The sequence below is a fragment of the Staurois parvus genome, unplaced genomic scaffold, assembly GCF_062004578.1.
Source record: "Staurois parvus isolate SC_StPar_1 unplaced genomic scaffold, SC_StPar_1.0 ptg000104l, whole genome shotgun sequence".
In the NCBI taxonomy this organism is placed as follows: domain Eukaryota; kingdom Metazoa; phylum Chordata; class Amphibia; order Anura; family Ranidae; genus Staurois; species Staurois parvus.
The window spans coordinates 6,031,231-6,056,533 of NW_028317900.1; the positions used below are offsets into that span (position 1 = coordinate 6,031,231).

At 40.1% G+C, this 25,303-nt stretch overlaps 1 protein-coding gene across 4 annotated transcripts in view; it reads left to right on the forward strand.

Annotated features, from left to right (window-relative positions):
* The window catches only part of CDIN1 (CDAN1 interacting nuclease 1), a 535,942-nt gene that overhangs the window by 244,370 nt on the left and 266,269 nt on the right, over positions 1-25,303 (forward strand). For all 4 annotated transcript variants that reach the window (XM_089671290.1, XM_089671292.1, XM_089671291.1 and 1 more), the window contains one exon: positions 21,709-21,788. In XM_089671290.1, the coding sequence (XP_089527416.1) occupies positions 21,709-21,788 (80 nt within the window). The remainder of the gene's footprint in view (positions 1-21,708; positions 21,789-25,303) is intronic.

A 25,303-nucleotide genomic window follows, 5' to 3' on the forward strand; every position in this document is an offset into this window, starting at 1 on the left:
AGTCCAAAAATTTTGAAAAAAGTGTTTTTCTTATAAACTTTTGCAAATTAATAATATTTCATCATAAATCTTGGCCAAAATTTATTCCGTTATCTTTTTAGTAAAAAAAAAATAACCCAAATTAGTTTATAACCAAAAATTATAATTTTTAAAAAATGTTTTTACATTTTTATTTTTTTTCATAAGATTTGTTTTGTTTTGTTTTTTTACATACTGTCACCCTAGCAGTACAGTGTCACCATGGTGACACTATACTACTTGTGGGGGGTGATGAAGATTTTTTTTTTTTTACACCCATAAAGGCTGCAAAAACAATCATTTCTCCTTCTCTCTGGCTGCGTTCTTGCAGCCATTGAGAACTACTGTGTGAGCTGTGATTCATCACAGCTGGTCACATGGTACAAGACTGTTGTGAATAGCCTTGTACCATGTGACCTCTGTGATCATTCACAGATTTCACACATAGTAAGCAATGATGTCAGAAGTGACATTTTGCTTACTACTCTGCATGTGATCACTGATTGGCCAGTGATTACATGATCGGGACCTTGCACAGAAGTCCCGTCTGACTATCAGTGTTCAACTGTGTCCGGAGGACACAGCGAGCACCGGATCGCGGTGCTACGCACTCCCAGGGATTGCGCACAAGCAGGGGGCGGGGAGGCCACTTATAAATGGCCACCTGCACTGCCACTGTCCGGCCGTTTATATACAACGGCCGGACGAGAAAAGGTTAAGGCTACTTTCACACTGAGGAGTTTTTGAAGCATTTATGCGTCAAAAAAACCACCTGAAACCCTCAAGAAAAATGCTTCCCTATGTATGTGAATGTATATCTATGTAACTTTTCACAGTGAGGCGTTGCAGTGCGGTGTAAAAACTCCTGCTTGCAGCATCTTTGGGGCATGTTTGGTGAAGTAAAAAAAAAAGCCCCAAAAATGCCTCTTCCCATTGAAATCAATGGAAAACACCTGAATAACGCATGAAAAGACAAAACACTGAGCGTGGCAAAAGCACAGTAAAAACGCCTGTTTGGGTTTGTTGTGTTTTTGTGGCAGATCAGTGTGTAAGTAGTCTCTGTAGCAATAATGCACACAGAGATGGACACGGTCATCCATTTTGCTCCAAACCCCTCCATATTGTATCTCTCACTCCCAAATCAGTTTTCCTCATCCCCCCTCCCTCTCTGTTGAGTGGCATGTGGTCTGTTTTATGACAGAGATCACAGACAGCAAACTCATTTGGAGGGCGTCATGGCTATGAACTTCACTAGCTGGTGCCCCTCTGTCTAGGAAACTCTTGCTAGCGAAGGGCTTGTAAAGCCATAAACCGAGCCCTCACCGAGCTTCCAAAGACATTCCAGGGGGTCGTAAAAACAGACTTACATTTAAAAACTCACTTTGCCATATAATTTTATATCTTCAAATAGGACATAATTACATAAACATGGAGCCCATATTCGGACGGCTCACTTTAAGACCAGTCTCCGGGTATATTACACCCCCTATCTGACACATACAGGAGAGCAGAAAATTATATCTCCTGAACCATTCAAGCAGATATGTCATATTTCATATCTAACCATTCAGCAGATGTGTCTGCATGTTAATCTACTAGTGGCAATGCTGCTAAATGCACCGAGAATAAGTTATGAATCATACTATAAGCCATGAGAGTTTTTGGTCATAGCTTGGGTCTCCACCTACAACTCCCTCCCCAAATGAAGCGATTGCTTTTACTGCTCCAGGGAGACGCCTGTGGAGTTGCTAGAAAAAGCTAAGCTGAGTTGTAGGAAGTTGAAGAATCTCCCTTTTTGACATCGGAACTAACAGTGAGAAATAAAAGCATCCTTTTGGCTCTGAAACTTGGAAGCTGCTTAAACCAAGGCTGACTGGCAAGTACTTTATCTAAATTCCTTTCTGTTATCTCTTTGCTGTGCTATTATTTCCTGTATATTTATATATATATTGGCTACATCTTTTTCTGTAAATATTTTTATTGCATCCTTTTGACCTTTTAGTAATAAATCTTACTTTCTGAAAGTGTTGAACTGTTTCTAACGCTCTTTAATGCAAACTCAGAACCCCTGCCTCTGAGAAGCGCTACTGTGTGTGTTTTAAACTTCGGTATATCGCTGCCTGTGGTGACAGTGGTATACCGACGATTATTCAAGCATCATAGTGTTATTGCTGATATTGCCGAGTTCCCTCTTTCTTTGTACAAAAAGGAGGTGGTGGCAGTGTGAAGGGTTAATTTGCGTAATTAACCTGACCCAGTAACAATCACACTCAGGCTGCAGGTACATCGATTGTGGTCCATTAGCTGGAAAATCGTTGTGCAGGGTTCAGCTGGGCGTGGCATTGTTATGCTCATGATGGCCTGGTCTTAGATTGGCTAGTCCTTTGGTCACGAGTTCGTGAGAAGAGCTGGGGTCTGATGCCGAGATTGTCACAGCCTCAATGTCCAACGTAAGGCACACAGAAAATTCAGACCATACCTGTCAAAGGTACTGTTCACACTATTATGCGTATATTGTACTAAAAACAATAATTAGGTTTTTAAAGCTTTTTAGTGGTTTAGATAGTATGTACTTGGACCATTGTTGGCGCTCCAGAATTCTTTTGTGATATTAAAAGAAAAATATGGTTTTGTAATGTTTTTAGAAGGGCTACTATGAATGAGAGTAGGGCTAACTTTTTGAAATTATATAAAGCTAAAAGACTGTGTGCCTAATTTCAAGTATAACTTAAAAGCAGTTTTTTAGTAATTAACCAATTCATAAGACAACAGGTAATAAAGTGTATTTAAACCCAAGTCCAAAAGCATTGACTAGTGAGGCTTATCAGTTCTAAGATGTAGTCACTGCATTAGTTTTCTTTTTTCAAGTAATTTTTTTTTCCAAGTACAGAATAATATCTGTTGATCTTGACAGAAATAGAAAAAATCATTGACAAAAGTATAGCATGTACCACGGCAATTGCATGCTTGGTATATCATATAAAAAACACTTGCCTTTAACCATTAAATAAAACGCTTTAAGCAAGATATATTTTTCTGGTTTTTAACCACTTCCCATCCGGCCGATGTGTATAAACGGCCGGACGGTGGCAGTGCAGGGGCAGGTGACCATTTATAAACGTCCTCCCTGGCCCCTGCTTGTGTGCACCCTGGGGGCACGCAGCACCACGATCCGGTGCCCACTGTGTCCTCCGGACACAGTGGAACACCAATCGTCGTACGAGACCTCGGTGCGAGGTCCCGATCATGTGATTACTGTAAGAGTAGTAAGCAAGATGTGACTTCTGACATCATTGCTTACTACGTGTGAAATCTGTGAATGATCACAGAGGTCACATGATACAAGGCTATTCACAACAGCCTCGTACCATGTGACCAGCTGTGACGAATCACAGCTCACACAGTAGTTCTCAATGGCTGCAAGAATGCAGCCAGAGAGGAGGAGAAATGATTGCTTTTACAGCCTTTATGGGTGTAAAAGCAGTGTAAAAAAAAAAAAAAAAATCTTCATCACCCCCCACAAGTAGTAGTACATGGTGACACTGTACTGCTAGGGTGACAGTATGTAAAAAAAAAAAAAAATATATATATATATATAAAAAATAAAATAAAAATGTTTAAAAATTATAATTCTTGGTTATAAACTAATTTGGGTTATTTTTTTTCTTTCTTAAAAAAAAATAGCGGAATAAATTATGGCCAAGATTTATGATGAAATATTATTTATTTGCAAAATTTTATAAGAAAAACATTTTTTTTCAAACTTTTTGGACATTTTCATTTACATAGCAAAAAAAATAAAAATCCCAGTGGTGAATAAATACCACCAAAATAAAGCTTTATCTGTCCCAAAAAATTGCTAAAAAATTCATATGGGTACAGTGTTGCATGACCGCGCAATTGTCATTCAAAGTGTGATAGCACTGAAAGCTGAAAATTGGCCTAGACAGGAAGGGGGTAAAAGTGTCCGGACTTGAAGTGGTTAAGGTACCATTAAAATTATGTGTTATGTTATTGCACCTGCAATGCATTTCTGTGCTTCACTAAGGTGGCCTATTCATTTTGACCTGGCTGGCAACACTCACCATAGCACACGAAAAAAGATTGGACATGCATTTTTTTTTTTAAGGATCAGTACACCTCATGATATACCCATATTCAGGGTGTAATATGTTACTGTTGCACTGGCTCCTGCACCTTCCTGATCCCCTGTATTCTATTGTCTGTTATTGTAATATATCAGTCTGAGTGTGTTAAAGATGGGCGGGGCCACTATCAGTTATCTGTATAATTCCCAAACTTCACTAGTGCATACATTTATAGGGCTGCTGTCTTTTTAAACTTCTTTCTGCAGGCCATTTTTTTTATATTAAAAAAAAAACACACCACAAATGCAAATACACCAGTCTATAAATGTAGTAAGGGTTAACCAAGCTGGCTGCAATGTAAATCAAAGTAACATCTGTTAATCATTTAAATTATGTTAAATTCATGTAATCTCCAGAGAGTCTTGGAAACAATTCCCATACCCCAGAACATTTTTCTTGAGGTACACCCAACCACCCATTCAAGTTGGTTTTGACAAAGAAACATTCAAGATGGAGTGCTCTTGTAAATGTGGCAGGGGTAATAGCACAGAGAATTTAATCCACTATTTACACTGCTTGGTGTTTGTTGCAATCGACCCTGGTAGGTTAATGAACCACTTTTCTGGTAAGAGGTAGAGTAGGAAAAAAAAATTAAAAAGGGCCAGTGGAGAGTCACACTAGAGACCACTTAAATCTTTTAACCTTTTAAGTGCTGGGAGACTTGCAATACATTAAGTGAAGGTGTTAAATGTTTTTTATTTGCTTCAGGGTTAGCAAAGGCTAGACAACTTTCATCCCCCCTCCTTCCTCTTTAGATCAGCAAATGGCATTGCAGCTATGATGAATGAGTATTAGGGTAACTCATTTTAAGACGTACTTGATTTATTAACACCAAGGTCTCCATTTTCCGGCAGGTCAGTGCTTTACTGAAACACCCAAAGTCATTGTCAAGGTCAGGCTGTTTATGATTTTTTTTCTTTTTCTTTTTACACAAATGTCTGAAGCATATCAGACTGTTAATCAGCCTGTGAAGTCCTGATGAGATTCATAGGTTGGACAAAAAAGCAGTTTTGGTCTTTGCAAAAAAAAAAAAAAATCTTTAAAAAGAAAAAAATTAAAAGCTAGCGGCTGTGAGGGCCACGCTTCAATTATGACTCCCTAGTAAGACAAGGGCCTTAATGGTCAGTGTTTGCCTTCAGGGATGTTTATTACACACACAACTATTTTGCAGGAGCAGCGTCAAATCTATAAAACTACCATTAGGCTGAAAAATCAATCAAAATGCCATTAAAGTGGAATAAGTTGCCAATATTGCTGATGTGGTAGCAGCTCTTTCGATTTTCCTTCAGATTATTAGGTACAGCCTAGTAGTGACTTTGTTAAGGAAAATAAGTGTTGTTCAGAAGTAATACGTCTCTTTGGCTTCATAAAGTTTGTGGCCTCATATTTCCCACTTTATTGATTACCCATTATCATTTCTCACAAGGCGTCCTAACTCAAGGGGAAAATATAACTCTCTCTCGTTTCTCGCTGAACGGCCATGCCATTATAGATCGGGAGGAAGGTATTTCAGATGAACCAGTCTGGGAGAAAAATGAGCTGAAAATAATATGAGTGTGCCTTCCAGGTCTTAGCAGTTAGATGTAAGAACAAAGCTTTGTCAGCATTCTCCCCATCACCCCCCCCCCCCCCATCACTACCACCTCCTTTTTTCTTTCTACCCTCCTCTCCTTGGTATACCACCCCCGTACTGCTGCATCTCCATCCTTTTCTCTCTCTTACAAAACAATGAACAGCTGGAATGAAGTTCTTGTGCTATCAGTAACCTTAAAGCGTTTCTGTGCTATGAGTAATTTGCTCTGAAGGAGATAGTAGGTTAACGATTTATTCAGCTCCTAAAATTCCAAGTCCACTGCTGTGATGCTCAGAATAAATATTTTTATTCTTTGTTTTCTGGCTAGTTCTTTTCTTCTTTTTTTTCAAGTACTTTTTTGTTTTCATTCTTTTTTAAATTAATTTTTGTAGTACTGGCATGCCCTGCGTGCTTTACCTAAAACAATAAACCATTCAATGTAGTCTCTGCTGCTGAAGCAGATTAAATTCTGAAGGCCCTATGACCTCTTACAAACACAAATTCTTCATGCCAATTAAAACACTATGCTTTTGAGGCATGGATAAAAAAAAGAGATACCCAGAAGAATGCCACACACATTTCTAGCATGAGAAAAGAAGATGCAAACTCCAAGTAGCTATCACTCTTTAGAATATATTAAAGTATTTAAAGGCAATAGGGGTAGTCACCTAGGACACCCTACACCATGCATTAAGTTGCAACTTTTTTTTTTTATGCTGAAGAACTCTGTCACTTAAAGTGTATCTGAACTGTAGACTCTGCACCTAAAAAAGGGGCAAATGACTATTCCCAAGTATTGCCTGTAGACATTGTGTCTCTGTGTGAAAGCCACAATCTTGGTAGAGGAACAGGACTTTGCTCATGTCTGAGCTGCTCCCCCGATGATCTGGAGATTGGTGGAGGAGTAATCAACAAGCAGCAGAAGTAGTGGAAGCTTAGATCCACAGACTAAATCAAGTAGAAGCACTGAGATCCTTGTACTGCAGCTTTTTCTTTATCATCAGTTATCTCTCCAGAGAAGGAAACAACAGTGCCTTAGATCATCTCATGCTGCAGATATACAGCTATTAATCTCAAGGTGCAGGCAGTGCACTGCTAATTTTCAGGGGTAATTTGTGAAAAAACATATTTCAGGGTACTGCCTAATCACACTTAATCTATATGGATGTATATAAGATAGCAAATCTTAAAGTAGAACTAAAGGCAAAACACTTTTTTTTTTTTTTCCATTTTGGATAGAGCAAAGATAACCTCTGTGTTTTTTTTTCTTTTGCCATCTGTGTCCCATAGGGAAATTTCCCTTCACTTTTTGTCTCATAGCTGAAATGGGAGGAAATCCCTTCAAAGGGTGTCATAAGAACTAATGTCCCCATTGGCCAATTGGAAGATTTCCTATTACTGTTCAGGTGTCAGCCCAAAGTTTGGAATTTTTCTTTTTTTTATGCATTCTTTATCAGAACAGTTTTTTACAGAGAATACACTTGACAGTAGGATACAAAATAAACAAAAGACCCATTATGATCATACTACAATGGAAGGCACGCCAGAAAATTGCAAGTAGCAGTTGCACTGACTGTATGTGAAGGCAAGATAAGAACAATACCCCTACGGAGGGAGAACCCCACAGGGAACATCGTTCCACGGGTTATGTCAAATTAAAGTATGATGAACTATAATGAAGGGATGTCTTGACCATTAGCAACCACTACAATGTTTGGAATTTTCTTTTACTTTCACTTTTTGATAATAATGGTAAACAGGACAAATAGGGAGAGTGAATCTCCCTATCGGGGGCACAGACAGCAATAAAAGCTGACAGGTTTTTTTAATCCCTCTCCACTCTATCCAAAACTAAACAAAAAATGTTTTTTACCTTAATTATACTTTAACTTCAGGTCCACTTTACCACTTGCTGCCCCTCCACATTTACTGCAGCAGAGTGGCAGGTGCAGGCACAGTCATGTGTATATATAAGTGGTCCAGTCTGTTCCAGGTTAGTAGCACGCAGCGTACCCCTCCTGTGACCGCAGTGTCCGGTGGAGACAGGGGATTATGGTTACTGGTAACTGGGTATCATATGATCGCCATGATCGGTCATAGCAATCACATAATAACAATGCAAAAAACCTGTCATGAATGGCTTCCTTACTGTTTTGATCTGTGATTGTCCCACAGCATACACATGGTAACTGACTACCTGTACCATGTGATTAGCTGTAGCAAATCACAGATCCCGACCATAACCATCTGTTCATGAATGGGAAACCCATTCATGACAACTAAAACCATGATCATCACTATATAAGCAATAACAGTGTAAACAAAAAAATCCAGATTACTACTCCAGAGTAGTACAGTGTCAAAAAAAAGAAAAAAATTATAAAAAAAAAAGTTTAAAAAATTGAATAAAAGATTATCAGTCAATATCCCTGATCACGGCCACACCAGTCATATGAAGACGCTGTACTGCACAGGCGACAGAAACACATTTTCTTTAATTTCTTCATTTCCAAATATTGGTGACAAAAATAATTACAACTTCAAAAAGCTCGCCATGCTTCTTACTAAATAGTTCAGTCTGTCTACTTTGCAAAAAGGGGTCATTTCTAATCTCCTGGCATTTTAGGGCCTCAGGATGAGATAGGCTATCAGTACATCAGGATATATTAAATGGTTTTTTCAAAGTCTTTATTCATTTATATAATAAAAAACTCAAGTGTTGATCAAATGAAAACTATTTGTGTGAAAACAATTATATGAATTTCATTTGGATAAAGTGTTACACGATCGTACAATTGCCAGATAAAATAGCATAGTGCTGAACAGCAAAAAATTCACTGGTCATTAAGGGGATAAAACCTTCCGGAGGGCAAGTTGTCACAGCTGCCCCCCTCCCTCAGCCCCTTGCTCTGTCCCTGCTCTCTCTGCCGTCTCTCATCCATGCCCCTCTCCCCTCCTGCAAAGATGAAAGGCATTCCTAAGACAAGCTGGAGCCACGCTACCTCCACCCCCCCCCCCCCAGTTTCCTAGGTGACTAGGGGGTCCGACAAATTTTAAGAAGCTGATGCCAGAGCTCCCGAGGTATTCACCGCTGTGTAGCTGACGGAAGGGGCCCGGGCTGCGGCTGGGACCTTTTCGTGGCCAGGTTCGGCAGAGACCCAAGGCTGCCTAGGACCCCACTTCTCCCAGAGCTGGGGATGACGGTCTGCTAGACACCAGAGATCCATGAGTACATGCTGTCTGCCTGCTTCACTTGAACTGTTCTTGTGCTGACCTCACACCAAACTCCCTGTTGGATTACTTGCTACAGAGACTCTCCCTTGGCTCTCTGTGTTGGACTTTAAGTGTGTTGGTCCTTCCGTGTAGCCCTGGACTGGCGTATTATTCCTCCCTGCGAACTCCCCAATTCGGTGACTGTCATCTGTTTGCCTCAATAAAGCTTTGTGCATTTGCCATCTACTCTGTGTGTTCTGTCCTGCCTACGCTCCGTCACACAAGTGATTAAATAAGATAGGATATTTAGTAAATTATGAAGTACAGCTAAAACATACTTTGCATCCCTTGACCCTGCTAGCTGAACAAAGAAGCATCAACATTTGGGAGGTATACACATGCCTTGTTGGGTAGGCACTCAAATGCTGTCCATAGATGGGTAGAATTTTATACAAAAATTAGGTAAAGAATCTTCTAAGAATGTTTATTCATTTTTCCAATCGTTAGTGGGTCAAATAGATGTTCACTATCAACTGCAGCGACAGGAAAATTCTAAGGAACAGAATGGAATTTTTTTTTTTTTTGGACGAACAAATTTCTAACACTGTATGAAGTTTTCGTTTGGTAAAGTCCATTCATTCATTCATTCCAAAATCAAATGTTAAAAGCAAACAAAACCATTTGAATGACAAAGGAATGTTCTGAGAACCTTCTGAGAATTTTCATATGTAATTTCTAAAGATTTTTCCTAAGAATTTTCATTTGAAATTCTATCCATCTATGGTCAGCTTAAGATGGGAATAGAGCCAGGTTGGGTCACACAACATAAGAATCCACATGACAACCCACAATTAGGGCTGTCCCTTACAACTAGTTCATACATAGTGACTGGTACATTTTTTGCACTGAATATATCATTTGCAGTGATGGTGTAATGTATTTCTGTGTGCTACAATAGGAAAAGGACATGTTGTTTTGTGGCAGACTAGCAAAATCGGAATAGGTATTCAACCCTTACCTGACATCTATTACATTGTAAAATATCCCTCCCATAAGGGCTCCCAGTCAGAACTTTTTCAGTAGAAAAGCAGCCACTGTGATAGAATGAGCCCAAAAATGCACTCGCTGGCACTAAAGAGGCAGTATATTTTTAACACCTCATTTTATGTTGCAGTGACAAAGTGCCTGAATCCAGGAGCAAGAAAATCTTAATAATGCTGCAAAGGCAAAATTCGCCTGATAAACTGATTTTATTCTGACAAAAATCTTATAAAGCAAACCCAACCCTGCATGCTTGTAAATCTATACACATTTGTTGTACGCTCTGTCAAAATAGTTTTGAACGCATCTATATTGCAGTATGTCTATGGGTGTGCAAACAAGGACATATTTATGTTAGATGTACTCTTATGAGCTTGGGTGAATATCGGCTGCTTTCATTGCTTGTTGCGTTGAATTTTTAACATGCCTAGGTAGAGTTGGTGTCATTCAAACATAATGTAGTTGTTTTGTGCTGCTATGTAGGTGACAAATATTTTTACTTGTATATAAATGACTGCACTGGGTTTGGTACACGCAGGGGCCAGTGCTTGACTGATAATCACGAAGATCTTAACATGTCCTTCAAATTCATTCTAGTTAGAAGAGTTACCGAAGACAAACTGAAGAAAATGCAGGGGAGGGAAAATGTGCAGAGGGCAGAGGAAGCGTTTTGCTGGTGGGTCATTTTGTAATGTTTTGGGTTTAGGTCATAGAGACTTTCCCTCTCTCTTGTTCCCGAATTAATAATTACTTTAGAATGCAAAACTCATTAGGGCTTGTTTAACTACTTGCCAACCGCAGATAGCCGAATGACGGCTACACTGCGGCCGGCCAGTTTTTGGAGGGTGTCATATGACGTCCTCCCAGAACGTGCTCTCCTGCATGTCCCCGGGGGCGTGCACCCGGCGATCTCCGTGATCGCTGTGTCCTACGGACACAGCTGATCACATGATGTGGTAAAAGGCCAATCACAGCGGCCTTTTACCACATGATCAGCCGTGTCCAATGACATGCTGATCACCGGGAAATGCAATTGCCGGTTCTCGGCTGCACTTTCCTCACGCTGTCAGAGCGTGAGGAAAGTACTGCCGAGGACTGTCAGTTGTCAGAGCATGGATCGGCACTGATGATCAGTGCCCTGATGATCGGTACCCAGCAGTGCCACCCACCAGTTCCGCCCACCTGTGCCCAGCAGTGCCACACACCTGTGCCACTCACCAGTGCCCATCAGTGCAGCCCAGCAGTGCTGCCAGTCAGTGCCACCAGTCAGTGCCCAGCAGTTGCGCCAGTCAATGCCTAGCAGTGCCGCCAGTCAATGCCCAGCAGTGATGCCAGTCAGTGCTACCTATCAGTGCTACCTATCAGTGCCGCCTATCCGTGCCACCTCATTAGTGCCGCCTATCAGTGCTGCCTATCAGTGCTCATCAGTGCCGCCTATTATTGCCCATCAGTGCTGCCTCATCAACGCACATCAGTGAAGGAGAAAAATTACCTGTTTGAAAAATTTTATAATTTCTAATTTTTCTCCAAAGAAACAAAGAAGCGCAAAAAATAAAGTGCCCAGCGGCGATTAAATACCACCAAAATAAAGCTCTATTTGTGAGAAACAAATTATAAAAATTTCATATGGGTACAATCTTGCATGACCGCTCATTTGTCAATCAAAGTGCGACAGCGCTGAAAGCTGAAAATTGGCCTGGTAAGGAAGGGGGTATAAGTGTTCGGTAGGCAAGTGGTTAAAGAAGTTTTACACTCTGAAGAGTGATCTGTGGTATTTGACAGGTGGTGAGGAGGCACTATGTTACCACCTGTTTTAACCCTTGAAAACCTGCACCACCATGCCACAACCGTTTGCATTGCATGGCGCCTTTCAGTTCAATAGGTTACATTCTGCAGGAAGTACTACTCGCCAAATGCAATAGGGGGGTTAATTTTTGCACATCATCTTCTACTGACTTTTGCAGCTAAAGGGGAGAGGTAGTTAAAGTTTACCTTTAGCAACATGTTACAACCATTCCATAGCAGCAAATAGGGTGCAACATGTCATGCGACTAATCTGTCAAGTTGCATGACAAGTCGCACTGGTATGAACCAGGGTTTAGTTGGGTCAATGGGAGCACAGATTAGCACAATGATGATGTTTTCAAACAGAATTGCATTCACTTACGTGAGCATTTGATGCTTGCTCAGTAAATGCAAATGTCATCCAAATCATCCAACGTCATTGCTGTGACCTAGGAATACATTTTGTGAGAGAATATTTATATTTATTTTATATACAAATGCAGTTTCTTTTCTTTTCTTTTTTTTTTTATAAAGAAAACTTTTCTTTCTTCATGGTAGTCTGGATCTGGTCACTGGAAATTACATCCAGCCCGTCCCCCATTTTTGGTTTGTAGTGCCTAGATGCAGTGTAATTCTGCTTTAAAGGGATTAATGTATTGCTACAGGGAGAAGCAGTATAGAGCTGCAGCAGCTTTTCCTAAGTCTCTCTAACAGGAGAAAGTACTGTGTTGTCACCTGTGATGTCACATCCCATCCAATGTGAACAGAAAATGAGGAAGCTTTGTTTTTACAGTAATGTCCAAAGACGCTCATATGACTCTGTGTAGCAAGATCAGAAGAAGCCCAGTAGCTGATCATTGCAGCTCCTATGCTTAGTGCTAGAACCTAACTGTCCCTGACAGCCAGCTATTCTAGAGGTAGGGCCAGTGGGGGCCTGCAGGGAACAATACATCTGAATGCCAGATCTCCCTTCAATTTCTATCCTTGTAACATCTAAAATTTGTGTAATTCCCATCAATATTTGGACCAGAGACAATGATCACCAGAATAGATAGAGGGAATTAATTTTCCCAGCATGGACACAGACAACAATTACTAACCACACAGGGGTTTAACAGTTCCTCGCTTCATCCAAAACTAAAAAGAAAAGTTTGGCTTTCTGTACACTTTAATCAGTTACCATTATGTTGTAAGTTTCTTGGTTCACGGTTTCTTGGGGAAAAAAAAAAAGCACAATTTCTATAATTGTAAATACAAGTGCTTGTTTTATTCCTTATAGAAGGTAGAAGAGAGCTCTTAAATGATTAAAATCAGTTGTGCAAGTTTAATTAAACTTAAAAATACCAGCCCACTGTTATCTTTGTAGATGAGTCAAGAAAATCTGCAAGATATGACGGTCTTCTTTCCTGCCAACTTATTAGCTTAATGAGTAAGATATTAAACATAATATGTCATAAGCAGCTCTGTTCCTTTCTTCTTCAAAAGATGTTTTCCTCTGTAGATTGGTTCTTTGGTCTACAGATTATTTGTTTATGAAGTGCTTTCAGCTAATAAAGATATTGACCAATTAAATCCTATAGCCATCAGACCATTTCAAGTCAACATTTTTTTAATTTTTTTTTCCGTTTGCTAATTTATAAATCCACACAACCTGGGTAAAGTAAAATAAGACAAAGTCTTTTATTTGATTATTGTAATGGCTGAGAGCCTATATACTAAACAAAGGCTCTAGATCTGTTGCATTGCTATTTTAAATTTATACATAAACCCAGTCACTAAAATATTATGTGGGTTTTAACATGTTAATGTTGTTTCACAGGTACTTTTAAGTATTTTTATATGTGCAGCTCCTATTAACCACCTCCTGTCCGGCTGTTGTACATAAACGACCGGACGGTGGCAGTGCAGGGTTGGGTGGCCATTTATAAATGGCCTCCGGACACAGTGGAACAGTGATCACATGCAGAGTAGTAAGCAAGATGTCACTTGTGACATCATTGCTTACTACATGTGAAATCTGTGAATGATCACAGAGGTCACATGGTACAAGGCTATTCACAATGGCCTTGTACCATGTGACAAGCTGTGACCAATCACAGCTCACTCAGTATTTCTCAATGGCTGCAAGAATGCAGCTAGAGAGAAGGAGACATGATTGCTTTTACATCCTTTGTAAGTATAAAAGCAATCAGTGTAAAAAAAAAAAAAAAAAAAATCTTCATCACCCCCCAACAAGTAGTACAGTGTCACCATGGTGACTATGTACTGCTAGGGTGACAATATGTAAAAAAAATAATAAAAAATTTAAAAAATGTTTAAAAATTATAATTTTTGGTTATAAACTAATTTTGGGTTATTTTTTTTTTTACTAAAAATATAACGGAATAAATTTTGGCCAAAATTTTTGATGAAATCCTATCTATTTGCAAAATTTTATAAGAAAAACACTTTTTTTTAAAAATGTTTGGACTTTTTAATTTACATAGGAAAAAAAAAATAAAAATCCCAGTGGTGAATAAATACCACTAAAATAAAGCTTTATCTGTCTCAAAAAAAATTCATATGGGTACAGTGTTGAATGACCGCGTGATTGTCATTCAAAGTGTGATAGCACTGAAAGCTGAAAATTGGCCTGGACAGGAAGGGGGTAAAAGTGTCCGGACTGGAAGTGGTTAAATTAATACTAGGCAATGCTGCCATGTAGGTCCTAGTTCAAGCACTTCCTGTTTTATGGTGGCAACGCTCTGTCCTTGCCTCCGAGCTGTGCTCCTTCATTGTACTGTAACTTATGCCAAGCAAACATCGCTGGAGTGCATGCGTGTAGACATGAAATGTCTGCAAAGAGACTGCAGGAGATCAGTAGTACTGGAAATCAACAATGGATGACAAAAGGTAGAAGCAAGTATTTTAGAATTATGTTTGATTCACACTGCGTTAAGGTTCACATTAAAAAAAAAACTTTTTGTTTCATAATTTATTTTCTAATTTATTATATATTACAAATGTTTACGTTTAAACAATTCTGCCATATACATAAGAAGTTGCATGTGAAATGTAAGGTATGAACTGGCAAACAACTCATTTCATTCACCCGTTTACAGTGCAGTAAGCTCCAAACATCCGATGCTGAGGGTTCAACCTCCAGCTGAAGTACTATATCACAGTGGTTGCTCTCAGTACAACTCCTACATTGAGTATAATTGTGCATACTTTTCAACCAATGCAAGGTGCTCTGTGATTGGAGCAGGGGAGATTGCCACAATCACCTGCCTCTTCTCCAGTCACAGAGCACCCTGCGTTTGTTGAAACAAATGCAATATTTTCACTGAATGCAGAAACTGGAGTGCAAGCAACCCACTGTGATCTGAGTACTCCAGACAGAATTGTAACTCTCAGCACAGGATGTTCTGCACTGACTACACTATACAGGGTGAGCGAAAGTCAGAATTGTACATAATGCTGCAGCCTAGACAAACAGGACACTTAATTATTGTGGTGTTATTTTCACAGAGCACATACAGTATCAAAAATAACTTTGGGCAGAGTTCACCTTTAAAAATGCACATTTGACAAAATATAACCTGATAAATCCTGCCATGAAGGTCCTGCTCAAGCACTTTCTGTTATGGGGTGACAACTATCATCCAGTTGTGTTCCTTTGTGGTAACCTTGTCTCAGTCAACTCTGATAGAGACTACAATTGGCCATCGCCAGTTCTTATAGCTACTGTATCAATAAGCCTGTCCAATACAATGGTATACAGCTGATGCTGGAGCACACAGCTGGGAAGTGATTAAAAGAGGCTGGAGAGGATCAGCTGTATTGAGATAAAAAAAATGAATAAAAATAATATTTTATTATTCATTTTTTTTAATAGTATAATATATTATTATTACAATAATAGCTCATCCAATGGGTTACCCTGTGTAGGAAAAAAGACTCACATAAACGCAACACCCTGCACTGCGCGTCATAGTGAGAATGGTTCTTAAACACTTGAAGGTGGGAGTGAGGTAAAGATTGGGACAATCCTTGCACATCATCTCAGGTGGTGGTAATAATAAAGCAACATGACAGCACTTATGTTTCATCATGGCAGGTTCATTTTAGAAATTGGCCCCACTATATTGTATTAAAATAATGTTCAACCTTCTTCTGCCTCTGCATGCGTTACTTGGCTGATTGTAGTTCAGCAAGTGAAAATACAGTGCTTTCTCCAGAGAACCATTGCATTTTTTGTACTTACTATGCAACACCAGATTTTACCAGCAGATGGTGTTATAAGTGAAATCTTTGACCGAAACACTCTTAAGAAAACTTGGGTTCTGCTGGAGAGGGGCTCCATCAATCTTGATACAGGGACAAGTCCCGAATCGCTATTTTAAAGTCCACATGTTGTGCCCAGGAATGGATTTTCATCATTGGAGTTTTTTTTTTGTTTTGTTTTCTTTACTGGTCCTTCCCCAGCTGAGACTTTTGGGACTCTGTAAATACGCTTGTACGAGAGGGTCATATTTCTGATGATGGTAGAAAAATGTTAACTCTAGAACAGGAAAATCCACCTATTTGCCCTGCAGCCTATAGGCACAGGCCTACTGTGGCTAATGATGGATCCTTCCCTTGTGGCATCTTATTTTAACAATTACGCTCTGTATAAAGATGAGTAGGTTACTAGCTTGTAGATTAGACAGTAAAGTTACCTGTCTGCTGAACAGTTGATGCAAATTATTTGTTTTCAACAGAAACCACTTTTAGAGAGTATTTTATTTCAGGCTGTTTGCAGTCAGGGATAAATAGATTTTTCCTAGTGGCAAACATTTTTCATTGAAAGCCTGTGGAAAGAGCTTTGTACAAAGAGCGATGAGAATATCAGTAAAACACAGTGTTGTGCCCTTGCTATTGTTCGTGATGAAAAACCTGCACATGTAATGAGCATCATAGCTTTAATGTACAAATGCAATTAAATATATTGCTAAAACTAAAATTCTTTTAAAATCATTAGCACATGTTAGGGGGGAAATTTACTAAATCTGGAGCATGCAAAATCTTGTGCAGCTCTGCATAGAAACCAATCGGCTTGGTTCCCAGCTGATTTGACAGACAAAACGTGCACACATCATGAAAGTAAAATGGTCTCAGCCCCTTCCTGTCCTTTTGGCCAGTGAGGAAACCCATAATTGATGGGCCAGTAGGATTATGTGGGGGGAGTGTGGAAGCATCCAGCTCCCATATTACCAGTGGGTGCCTAAGCTGTGCCTTTTAAACTGCCAATCATGTAGCCATAAACACAGTGACTTAAAGGCTGTTGCTGATAGTGAATGCCTACAGAAGATGCTTATTTTTCTAAACACAGGATCCCTTTAAAACACTTTAGTACTTCAGTATAAAATCTCGCATTGGTTATAACTGGTACTTTTTACCACTAGAAGGGGATGAATATATTTTTTTTGTGAATGAACTTTTTTGGTGAAAAAGCTAAATTTTTTGACAAATCAGAATGAATATTTCATGGGCAAATGCCGCAAACATAAAGTAGCTATGTTGCCAATCTTTATATGGTGGCTCCTTGGTAAATCTGTCTCAGATGATGAGTTGCCTCTGTATGTGCCATGGTTACTCCCCAAGCTTTCTTTGTTAAAGCTAAGACTCTAATGAAAGTTCTTTACCTAAGACAAATGAGTATCATTTTCATTTGCAAATGAATTAGTATAAACAATGTAGAAAAAGATTCATCTTTTGGGATAAAGAGGTTGCATGTATTAAGTATGTTGTTTTTTTAAATTGTTTAACATGTTATCATTTTCCCATGTGTGCTGTGTTTCCTCCAGTTGCCCTTGTAATAAATAATCAAGCACACGAGCCTGTCTTTAGAAAAACAGCGATGGCCTTTTTGCCTCTTGGGAGGTGACTTTGATGCCTCTGAACATGTTTACAAAAGTGAATTGGTGATTATCTTAGGAAATCAGAAAGCAAGTCTTGTTCCAGGCTTAAGTAGGACATACCTTTGGCGCCTGTTCCTATGAGGTTGCAAAAAAGGGGTCACACTAGATCCCAGTCTCTGAGCTTAAAAAAGTAGCCAGGACTCATAGCACTATTTCCAGTTTGTGGACTTTTATGTACTAGGGTCAAAGGTCATATTCTTGGTATTCAAGATGCATGTGCTGTACATAATTACAATTATATCAATTTATTGCATTTCTATAAGCATGTCATTTTTCTCACACAGTAAAGCTTCACTGATTTACACATTTGTCCAAGCTAATTTAGTTATCACCTGTCTGTAGCAGGTCTGTAAAGGTTTGCTGCATGGAAATAGATTGCCTGCTTTTCTAGGATAACACTGTCTGGATAAAAAATAAATGGGAGAGGTTGCCTGGTATAAATACTAACTGTGTAACTACATGCCAGAAAGCATTGTAGGTAAAAATATCAATATATTATTGCCCAGTCTCTTTTCACATTTTGTTTATGGATGGTCATTCTTGATAAAACCAAAGTATCATCCACTCTTCAGTGCCTTTTAGTTTGTTTTATGACCTCATGAATTCAGCAGGCTAAAGGTACCTGTAAAATGGTTTCTGGGGAATGGGAGGGCATATACATAAGAGATTCATTGCTAAGGCAGAGCAAGATCTTTAGTAACCAATTACAGCAGCAGCAGATGGACATGACATTTTTCCCCTACCCAGAATGCTTTCTCTGTCAATGAACAGGACCTCACTAGACTATGGCTCTACAGCTCTGTAGAGAAGGAAAATTCATTAGAGCTTGGCCAGTGTTGCCATACGCCCATTGAATACGATTGCCTGAACACCATCTTGTTTTCCAATTATTTTTATTGAAATTTTCACAATAAAAAGGTAATACAAAACAGTACACATGACAAATAAGGTACCAGTGCACAATGATTACATTGTTATGCATCCTTATACACAAAATTTCCAATGTGCAACTGATTGGGCTGAAGTTGCATTTTCCAGAAATAATTATAATCTCCCAACAAGATCCGCTCGTACGGGGTGTCCCTTGTCTGAGATGGGGGGTTGCCCCACCACAAGAAGACCTTAAGATCCGATCCTGTGTACTTCAGCTTTCAGAAGGGGACCTCCCTGTCAACCCTGGTTCTGACATCCTTCCCGAGATAGCAGAAGGGCAAAACAGAATGTGAAAAGGAAAATTGGGAAGAAGAGGAGAGCAGAGGAGGGGGAGGAAAGAAAAGGGTGGAGTAGGTAATAGGGGGTAGGAGAGAGAAGAAAAGACAGCGAGCCTCCCCTGTGACCCAGAAAGGTTTTCCGTAAGCCTTACTATGCAGGCCCTGTGAGGTAAGTAATCCAGGGATCCCAGATTCTTTCAGATCTGGCCATCTTATCCTGCAGAATGGCAGAGAGGCAGTCATTTAACATTATCCAGGACAATTTATTCTTCAAGAGATCAAAGAGGATCATGGGGCATTTCCAAGATCTCGCGATCATGATTCTAGCCACTATGAAAATGAATTCTATGAGGCGTTGGGTTGGTCTCGGGGCTTCTTCCACAGGGCATCCCAGGAGTGTCTGTCGCACAGATTTAGTTAAGTTAGCCCCTATGAGGGAATAGATAAGATTATAGGTGCAGATCCAAAATCTTCGGGCACATCCACCAGACGTGATACGCTGTCCCCTCCTGACCGCATCCTCGGAAATACATGGGGGAAGCACCCGGGAACCCATTGAGCTATTCTGGTTGGGACAATGTACCACCTCAATAATACTTTGTAGTTGGCCACTATTAAGGAAGTGTTTATGATCGATTTATCTGCTCCCTGGGCTAATTTGTGCCTTTCTGCAGGCTCTAAGACTTCTCCCATATCCTACTCCCATTTATTCATGTAGGGGAGTTTATCATCAGAAGACAAAATTATGTATTTCTTAGATACATAACCCAAACATAAATGTGCATAGTTGTTCCATGGGAGTGGCGATGGACAAGTTGGAAACCCTTTTTAACGAGGAGATGAAACGGGCTATCTGTGTATACCGATAGTATTCTGTCATTATAAAAATCGTCAATGTGTAATAACCCTTTGTTGGTCCACTATGCAAAATCAAGGGTGGCAAGACCCAGGGTTTGCCAATAGTGGAGCGAGGGGGGTGTGAGCTGACCTGAAAGTATGTATTGAAGATAACTTGTCCCACATACTCATTGAAAAAAATAATGTGGGGCATAGGAATGTAGAGAAAGCATTGGTCAGAAGCCATAGCAAGTGGCTGACTGGTGTTGTAGGTACGATAAAAGATTCAAGCCACATCCAAATTGGGCATCTGTGTTTTGTGTGAAAAGTGATCAAAGAAGCAATTTGGGCTGCCTGAAAATATTGTAACAAGTCAGGGACTCCTAGCCCTCTTCTTAATTTGGGGGCTTAAAAAGTTTTGGGTTTTTTTCACCCTAGGTCTCCTGTCACCCCAAATATACATCGACAACATGCGTTGAAACTTTTCAAACTCTGACACATTTAAAGGCACTGGAAACGTCTGAAAGAGGTATAGCAGTCTAGGTAGTACATTCATTTTGAGAGAGTGCAGTCTGCCAAACCATGATGGGGGGTTATTTGACCAGTGTCTTAGGCCATCAGAGAGTGTTTTGTATAGGGGAGGATAATTTTGTTTATATAGAGTTTGGAAATTTGGGGTCAATTGAATTCCCAAGTATGGGAGAGCAACCGGTTGCCACTTAAATGGAAAAGTGCTTTGAAGGGCTTTGACCGTTCTCTGATCTAGTGATAAGTTTGTCGCTTGTGATTTGTGATAATTAATGCAAAGTTCTGATATAGAGGAGAAAGATTTCAGGTCCGAATAGAGGTTGGGTATAGAGGAGATCGGGGAGGAGAGAAGCAATAAAATAATCATCTGTGAATAATGCGCATTTGTGCACCTGTCTCCCACAGGGGATACCTTTTTATATTTTTATTTTCTCGTATTCTGATGGCTAAGGGCTGTAGTGCCAGAGTAAACAGTAGGGGAGATAATGGGCAGTCCTGATGTGTGCCCCTGCCTATAGGTAGACGTGGGGAACTGTAACCTTTGATCTGGAGATTATTTGTGGGCTCACTATAGAGTGTGCATAACAAGTTCAGGAACTTGTAGCTGAACCCATATTTCTGGAGGACGTAGAAGAGGTAATCCCAGGACACGGAATCAAAAGCCTTTTTGTAGGTCTAGGCATTCCCCTTCTCTGACCTTGCTTCCAATCTGAGTGGAACGCTGAGATAACGTCTATCAATCTCCTCGTTTGATACGGGGCCTGTCGGCCGGGGATGAACCCTACCTGATCTGATGTATATAGGGTGACAGGAAGGTATTGAGTCTATTCACAAAGACCTTTGTCATGATTTTCAGGTCCACATTTACTGCCTGAACAACATCTTAATGGCAACTTCTGCAGTCTTTTATCTGGTCACTACTACACTAACATTCTGACTTGTCGTCATTTAATTGGGTTAAACCCACCGATCGCAAAGAGAAAAATACTGCCCAGTGAACTCCTTAAGGACATCCTAATATTGTCAGAAAGGGCAATGGCAAGAGACAATCAAATTTGTCCTCATTTGGAAGTGTCGCTGCCAGGACATGCCATTTCCTTTTCTGTGGATAAAATGAGAAAGGGTAGCTACAGAGATTTTCCAACAAAATTGATGCAGATGGTCCTTAAAACTGGTAAATCTCTGAACTACCAATATTCAACTATGAAGCATAGGGTGAGGTGAATGTGGTTGCAGTTAGAAAGTAAGCTTTGCTGATTTAAGTGTGTTTCCCTATGATAATTTAAATTAAAATGTTGCACCTGTTGGATGCCTGTAGCCTTGTTTCCTAGTTTAATAGGTCATTATTAATTCTTAACCTTTTTGCAGTCTAATTAGAACATTTTGTGTTTACATATACTATTTTATTTCAGCGACCAAACCTGTCTTGAATAGCATGCTGCGTGATCCATCCTTAATTCCAGATGCTGCCCTTGCCAACCAGGTACAACAGGTAATAGCCCATTGCTATGCCAAGGGGAGAAGCTCCTTCACTCTCATTTAATTATGATTGCTGTAAAATAACTTTGAGATTACAAAGCATCCTAAATGTCACTAGATAACTTGCCCCAGGAATGTTTCCTATTTTTAATTGCTGCATTTTGTGTCGGCAATAACAACGTGTGATCCTGTTTATCATGTCACATAGAGAGCTCTTTCCCCTGGGATATTTAATGTTCAGTGCTGCTTAGCTTTGCTGTTTGGTGCTTCAGGTTAAGATTATGCAGTTTATTTCATGTAGATAGTTTGGATTTGTTGTCCTTTTTCATATAGAACATGCATATTGTATATCTCCTCCCTTTCTTGTCGAGATTGCGAATAGGATTTTATACCCTTTGTTGTAAATTAAAAGAACATTAGATGTGTTTAAGGACCTCTTTGACCATATACGGTAAATATTTTGCACAAATGAGAGAACATGCAGTGCCTAAGTCTTAACCAAGTTTTCTGTTACAGCAGAGCTGCCAATAGTGTGGATTCCTATTAGCCAGTGAGGCAGCCCATCATAGCAAAGGGTTAGAAAATGTGAGGCAGTGGGACATACAGTATCTCACAGAAGTAAGTACACCCCTCACATTTTTGTAAATATTTTATTCTATCTTTTCATGTGACAACACTGAAGAAATGACACTTTGCTACAATGTAAAGTAGTGAGTGTACAGCTTGTATAACAGTGTAAATTTGCTGCCCCCTCAAAATACCAACACACAGCCATTAATGTCTAAACCGTTGGCAACAGAAATGAGTGAAAATGTCCATTTGGGCCCAAAGTGTTATATTTTGTGTGGCCACCATTATTTTCCAGCACTGCCTTAGTCACAGAGTGTCACAGGTTGCCACTGGAGTCCTCTTCCACTCCTGCATGATGACATCCTGGAGCTGGTGGATGTTCTGCAGACATGCTTGGCCAGTCCATCACCTTTACCTTCAGCTTCTTTAGCAAGGCAGTGGTTGTCTTGGTGTGTTTGGGGTCGTTATCATGTTGAAATACTGCCCTGCGGCTCAGTCTCCAAAGGGAGGGATCATACTCTGCTTCAGTATGTCACAGTACATGTTGGTATTCATGGTTTCCTCAATGAACTGTAGCTCCCCAGTGCCGGCAGCACTCATGCAGCCCCAGACCATGACATTGCCACCACCATGCTTGACTATAGGCAAGACACATTTGTCTTTGTACTCCTCACCTGGTTGCCGCCACACACGCTTGACACCATCTGAACCAAATAAGTTTATCTTGGTCTCATCAGACCACAGGACATGGTTCCAGTAATCCATGTCCTTAATCTGCTTGTCATCAGCAAACTGTTTGTGGGCTTTCTTGTGCATCATCTTTAGAAGAGGCTTCCTTCTGGGATGACAGCCATGCAGACCAATTTGATGCAGTGTGCGGCGTATGGTCTGAGCACTGACAGGCTGACACCCCACCCCATCAAACTCTGCAGCAATGCTGGCAGCACTCATACGTCTATTTCCCAAAGACAACCTCTGGATATGACGCTGAGAACGTGCACTCAACTTCTTTGGTCGACCATGGCGAGGCCTGTTATGAGTGGAACCTGTCCTACCACTGTATGGTCATGGCTACTGTGTTGCAGCTCAGTTTCAGGGTCTTGGCATTCTTCTTATAGCCTAGGCCATCTTCATGTAGCGCAACAATTCTTTTTTTCAGATCCTCAGAGAGTTCTTTGCCATGAGGTGCCATGTTGAACTTCCAGTGACCAGTGTGAGAGTGATAACACCAAATTTAACACACCTACTCCCCATTCACACCTGAGACCTTGTAACATGAATGAGTCACATGACACTGGGGAGGGAAAATGGCTAATTGGGCCCAATTTGGACATTTTCACTTAGGGGTGTACTCATTTTTGTTGCCAGTGGTTTAGACATTAATGGCTGTGTGTTGAGTTATTTTGGGGGACAGCAAATTTACACTGTTATACAAGCTCTACACGCAATACTTTACATTGTAGCAAAGTGTCATTTCTTCAGTGTTGTCACATGAAAAGATAGAATAAAGTATTTACAAAAATGTGAGAGGTGTGCTCACTTCTGTGAGATACTGTAGCAGCAAGCTCTGCTACTGGGTAGATTTCCCTGTCAGAATGTCAAGCATTCGGCCATAGCTGCAGGTGTTGTGAAGCTGCTTCAACTAAATGTATGTCTGTAATGTAATATACGGTAAGTCTGGCACATTATACCTTTAGAATTATACCTTTTACCTTTTTGTATTTTTTTTTCCATAGACAGAGACTTTTCAACCCCCATAACAGTAAATCACTTGAGAACACTAGTTATGCAATCTCTGTGATTTGAGTCCTCAAACTTATAAACATGCCATGACTATTACAAGGTAGTCCAACTAATCCTGCTAAAATTACTTTGTTTATTTTACATAACGTGTGGGAACCCAGTGTTGAGCTGTCAGCACCCACACAGCCGGTGTAGTGGTCCGGGGATTTGAAATCCCCACTTTTCTTCCCCTTCTTTCTCTATTGTTTCTGGTATGGATCACATTGATTCTGAATGGTCATCACAGAGAATTGCTCTGGTCCATCCCAGAAGCCCTCCAGAAAGAAAAGCAGAGATTTCAAAACCCTAGATTGCTGCATTGCCTACAAGGGTACTGACAGTTCATCACTAGTGAAGGTAAGTACACTGGGGATGGTGGGAAGGGCAAGGTTGTAGGGTGTTCACCTTTTTATTTTTTCTGGACTTTTGAATCTGTGCACAGACTATGCACATTAAAGTATTAAAGTGGATCTTCCAAGTGAATGGAACATCTTCTTTTCTGCGAGCACCCCCCTGTGCAAACAAAATTATCTGCAAAGTTTTACAAATAAAGATGTTTTAAACAAAGGTTAAACAATTTACCTCAATCCCAGATTTCAGTGCTTCTTGGAGGCAGAGGTGGCTTTACCAAGCCTCCCTCAGGCACTACCATGAAAATTCATTCCTGCAATGGACTGGTGTACATTCTTGTGGGCTTTTGAGGTGTCATCGATGAAGCACAGTAACATCACCCTCACCTCCAAGAAGCATTGCAGGTCTGGACTAAGGTATTGTTTAAACTTCTATTACATTCTATATATTTTTAAAGGTTTTTCCTGCTATTTTGTTTGGGGGGGGGGGGGTTGGGGGGGCTGGTAAGGAAGCCAACTGTTAATTTTCATGGAAGGTCTGCTATAAAAAAAAAAAAAAAAAGCCTCCTTCAAAGTTCACAACAGGCACTGAAATCCCAGCTGCTTTGTTTTCTGTAGAGAGCAAAATCTTGCCAGCCTACTAATGTAAATGCACAGAAGGCAGTTGTAAACTGCTAGATAACAACAGAAATCCAAATCTCTGTTGTGATCTCTGCGGAATTGATGGTGGATTTTGTCACAGTACATGCAGCTGGACAGGTTAAGGATGACTTGTGTCAAACTTCTTTACTACTTAATAAGAATATGTAAATCCTGTGATGTTCAT